General features: G+C 38.6%; 1 protein-coding gene across 1 annotated transcript; it reads left to right on the forward strand.

Annotated features, from left to right (window-relative positions):
• Positions 1–527: 527 nt before the first annotated feature.
• Positions 528–1,472, forward strand: LOC104672891 (olfactory receptor 4S2). Its single transcript, XM_010376756.1, has one exon. It carries the CDS (start codon positions 528–530, stop codon positions 1,470–1,472), a length of 945 nt encoding a protein of 314 aa, XP_010375058.1.
• Positions 1,473–5,359: the final 3,887 nt, after the last annotated feature.

Here is a 5,359-nt window from a genome sequence, read left to right on the forward strand (position 1 = left end):
AAATTGCAGCGTATTTGTGAGTGGATGTGATAATCAGGCATGGCAATATTCAAAAGGTGAAATGTGGATGTTTTCACTTGCGGGTCTAAAATAAAGCAAACATTTCCAAATGTTTGCCGGTAGATAACACAGATGTGACCATATCCCAAAATACAGAAGTTGTTTCAAAACTCAATGTCTTGTACAAAATAAAAACGAAATAAAGTTTAGAAACAGCTAAATAAACATTGATAAAAGGTGAGAGAAGAGAGGCATATGGTAATATATATATGAGACTGGGGGTTTTACTTTCTCTGAATTTTGCTTTCTCACCTGAAGTGAATGAATGTGATTTAATCTTGAGGTAAGATGATCAAAATAGATGCACTACAATTTTGTTAAGTATGCATGCCAATTAGCATTTTTTCCCATTTTCAACTACTGTGATATTCCATTGGTTCTGTGCTAGAAATAGAAGAAATATAGTTCTTTTTATGTTTCCTTTTTTTTAGGTAATTTAATTGCCTCTTAAGAACTTGACCCATCCCATGGAAAAAATAAACAACGTAACTGAATTCATTTTCTGGGGTCTTTCTCAGAGCCCAGAGATTGAGAAAGTTTGTTTCGTGGTGTTTTCTGTCTTCTACATAATCATTCTTCTGGGAAATCTCCTCATCATGCTGACAGTTTGCCTGAACAATCTGTTTAAGTCACCCATGTATTTCTTTCTCAGCTTCTTGTCTTTGGTGGACATTTGTTACTCTTCAGTCACAGCTCCCAAGATGATTGTTGACCTGTTAGCAAAGGACAAAACCATCTCCTATGTGGGGTGCATGTTGCAGCTCTTTGGAGTACATTTCTTTGGTTGCACTGAGATCTTCATCCTCACTGTGATGGCCTATGATCGCTATGTGGCTATCTGTAAACCCCTACATTATATGACCATCATGGACCAGGAGAGATGCAATAAGATGTTATTAGGGACATGGGTAGGTGGGTTCTTACACTCCATTATCCAAGTGGCTCTGGTAGTCCAGCTACCCTTTTGTGGACCCAATGAGATAGATCACTACTTTTGTGATGTTCATCCTGTGTTGAAACTTGCCTGCACAGACACGTACATCGTTGGTGGTGTTGTGACAGTCAACAGCGGTACCATTGCTCTGGGGAGTTTTGTTATCTTGCTAATCTCCTACAGCATTATCCTGGTTTCCCTGAGAACGCAGTCAGCAGAAGGCAGGCGCAAAGCCCTCTCCACCTGTGGCTCCCACATTGCCGTGGTCATTATCTTTTTCGGCCCCTGTACTTTTATGTACATGCGCCCTGATACTACCTTTTCAGAGGATAAGATGGTGGCTGTATTTTACACAATTATCACTCCCATGTTAAATCCTCTGATTTATACACTGAGAAATGCAGAGGTAAAGAATGCGATGAAGAAACTTTGGGGCAGAAATGTTTTCTTGGAGGCTAAAGGGAAAAGTTGGACTTAATAATTTAAGCTAGATGATCTTAAAATTTCTCAGCCTTGCTTAACTCATCTGTGCAATGAAGGCAATAACAACCTCATGGGATTTGGAGTGGAAAAATGAGAGAATAACACATTCAAAAGAGTAAGGTATTATTTGTCATTATTATCGCATTTTTCTAATATTTCATAATTAGATAACTTCCTGACATATCTATGACAGAGAAACATTATTAAACATAGAATCACAAACATGCAGAAGAGAAATTCCTCCTGGCTTTCCATTGGGGACTGGTTTCGATTACCCTATCTTGCTATTCACTGGTCTTGCCGTCATATCCCGGAAAGCAGAAACTCACCATATGTTCAAAGTGGAGGAAATAAATTTTAAAAAATTTAGCATTTCCAAATGTGTGGGCAGTGTTTGCATATTTATGGGCTTAATTTTTGAGGTGTCAGGCACTATAGTATGACTCATATATTTCCTCCTAAAAAAAAAATCCTTTACCCTGCTGCTGCGGCTATGCATAGAGTAGTGGGGAATTGGTAAGATTGTAATGTGTGCTGGCTACTGACATCCTGGGAGCAGCGAGAGGAAAAGACCCCATAGTTCACAGCGTAGATTTCACTTATCCTTGTACATGCACGTTTCATCACTGTCCCCCACATTAATTCCAGGAATTATTTAGCTCAGTCTTTCAAAAGAATAAACCTCCAATCCTTTGTGAAATAATATAGAGGAATTCTTACCTGGCTGTGTAGAAAATGGCCCGTGGAAATGAAATAATTTTCATGTAATACAATGTATGTTTCACTCCTACATTCTGTAGAATCATATGCTACAAGCATTTAGCATCTCAGGAGTTTTGCAGGTGAACTAACTTGCTAGTTTTCTCCGTCCTTGCTCAGATGGCTGTAACTTCCCCCACAACACTGAGTCAACTACCTGGTAACACTGTTCTCTATTTTTCAAAAAATGTGTGAAAATCTTTCACCAGCTAATATTTCCTGCCTGCTTTTTTGTCATTGTGGATTAACATATAATTTCTATTTTACTCTTACTTTAACGACAATTCAGATGACAAAGGAAATATATTTTTGTGGACAGTTTACTATGTTTAACAGAAATTTTATTTTTTAAAATATGCACTTATTAGCTTTTGTCATAATACAATGACAAAAGAAAAGAAGAAAATGAAAAGTTACATAATATTACCATACAGATGTCTTATTTACATGAAAATATAAAGGAACACATGCATATTGAACTGTCTGAAAACTCAAACAGTTCAACAATGTAAAAACTGAAAGAAAAAGCATAATAATCACTTTCCTATCTTTTCTTAGAAACACACCATTGTTAGCAGTTTCTTATGATTCCTTCCATTAAAAATAATTTTATACCTATATTCACTTATAATTTCTATTTTATATTATGTTTGTAGTCACAGAAAGGAATAGTATAAACATTGACACATAACTTTTTCCTTTAGAGAATAATATGATCTGACCGTCTCTCCACGACAGCATTTACAAATGAAACCCCAGGGTCTAGTCAGATTGGATGTGGATGCTGTCGCCATAGCAGGTACACTGGAGACCATGCCAGAAAACAGTCCTCTCCCAGGGAAGGTCAAAGCAGCCAGCAGTGTGAGAGGGTGAGATGAATGAGGTAACAACCAGGGTTCGCAACTGATTGAGCATGTGGCCAGAGAGACTGGGAGGTAGTAATTGAGAATGTCCTTAGGATTGTGACCAGTCCTGTTTTCCGAACTAGACTTAAAGAAAAACACAACTGAGATAACTTCCTTAATGTTGCAGCAATTCCCAGAACCATAGCTGATAGAGAACATCTTCCTCTTCCAGCACCCATTTTCTCACCCTTGATTTCTTTCACCCTTGGCCAGCACTTCAGTTGGTTTGGGTTGTCTACCCTGTGGGGTGACTGAAAGCATTATTCGTAAGAGTTTGATCCCTAGTTGCCTTGTTCTTATTTACTGTAGTTGCTGCAATTGTCCAGTTACAGTTATCCCTGGTATGCAAGTGCTAAGAGAGATTCCACTACATTCTCTGTGTTCTGGATACAATCATCTCTGTCCTAATCCATTATGACAACACTAGCTACTCATAATAACCAGAAGCAAGTACTCTAGCCAAAACAGTAACTTTTTTTTTTCCCCTGCTGGTCCATTTGCATAAGGAGCACAAATTAGTGGTTCCTGCTGTGTTCCTGGAAAATATGTTTTTCTTTCTAGAAACCAGGACTTCGGTCCTTATGAATCTGAAGACTAAGAAAGTGAGTTTCTGGGAGTGCAAAAATTAGAAAACACTCTACTTTCACCCCTTGGATCTCAGAATGATGTATGGCAGGCAAATGGGGACTCCACACCACATAGCAGGCATCGGTTCAGCATTCAATGCATACGCTGAATCCTGAAAAGAGCATCCTGTCTCCTCCAGAGCTGACTTCTAGCTAGTCCCTTGATTGAGCGTTTAACAGTCCTTTCCCCTCTTCATGAAGCTAGATGCTTATGGGTGATGGGCTATACGGGAAGATCAGTGAATTCTGAGATCATGAGAACATTTTATATCTCCTTTGCCCCAAAATAGGTACCAGGTTCTAGGCAATCTTTAATGGATATTATGTCAATGTGTCAATCCATCTGCAAGCTGTCAAATATTGGTGTAGATGAAGGTACTATGGAGATGGAAGACAAATCTGCATCTACAGTGTTTATTGTTCCTGATTAGGACCAATTGCTTTCACTTTCAGGGTGGGAGAGGTTTTATATAATTAACACGTTATCAGGCACATGAATATTTTCCCAGAGACAGGCATCACATTGGGTGCTCAGGCATGGATTCTGCTACTGGCATGTTGGACACTCAGCGGGGGCAGATGGCAGATCAGCAGTTATGGTAAGGAGCTCGTTTCGCTGAGCCCAGGCATAAAACATCCTTGCCAGTATAGACACTCTGTTCATGGGCGTATTGTGCCATCACTGGAATATCCTTAGGGATGGACCATATCAGAGCACAGTTCATCCTCATTGTCTGGTTAGTTAAAGCCTATTCTCTTGTACATGCTTTCAAGTTAGGTCTAACTTCAATAGGTCTATTCACGTAACTCTTTTCCAGATCACTTGGTCCAGTCTTCTGAATTTCCAGGCACTTTATCAACAAACTAGGCATTTACCACTGCCTCGAGTCCATGTATATTTATTACCCAGGACTCTTCCCCTTCTACACAAAGTTGAAACCAAGAATATTATTCAGGGTTTTGTCCACTAGCAGAAATTCTCTATGCTACATACCTTTAAGCCACCATTTAGGGCTGGGATGTCCTTTTAGGTTAATGTCAATGTACTGTGGTGACTTGTATGTGAACCTGACCAGAATCCTTTCCTCCTCTGTCAGATGATCCCAGAGCCTTCCTGGTGAGGCCACATGTGTGACTTGAGGAAGAGGCACTGATTTAACAGAGATGAGTCCTATGAGAGTCAGAACTATCCATTTGTTCCTGAACCACTCTTGTCTTCTGATTTGCTCAGGCCAAGCTTTTACCAGTTCATGTATTTGTTGAATTCAAAAGATTGTTTTATTCCAAATACTATATTTTATATTTATTTCATATATTAACATTAAACCTTGAAAACATTTGAGTATTCATTTTTTTTTCCTGTTCCTTTCTCTAAATTAGTGTCAAGATTATCTCTTTTTGAAAGCAGCCTTCCCATGGAATATTGGAAAAAAATTTTTTTCCTGCATTTCAGAGGGAATACTTCAAGACATGATAAAAGGTATTAGCATCCTAGACAATATTATTCCCCAAAGTTTCCCTTATTTTGCAAATTGAAATCAATTCCAGTGTTGCAATAAATTTAACTTTTGGTTTGTCTATTTAGCCTACAC

This window comes from Rhinopithecus roxellana, chromosome 15 (genome assembly GCF_007565055.1).
Source record: "Rhinopithecus roxellana isolate Shanxi Qingling chromosome 15, ASM756505v1, whole genome shotgun sequence".
In the NCBI taxonomy this organism is placed as follows: Eukaryota; Metazoa; Chordata; class Mammalia; order Primates; family Cercopithecidae; genus Rhinopithecus; species Rhinopithecus roxellana.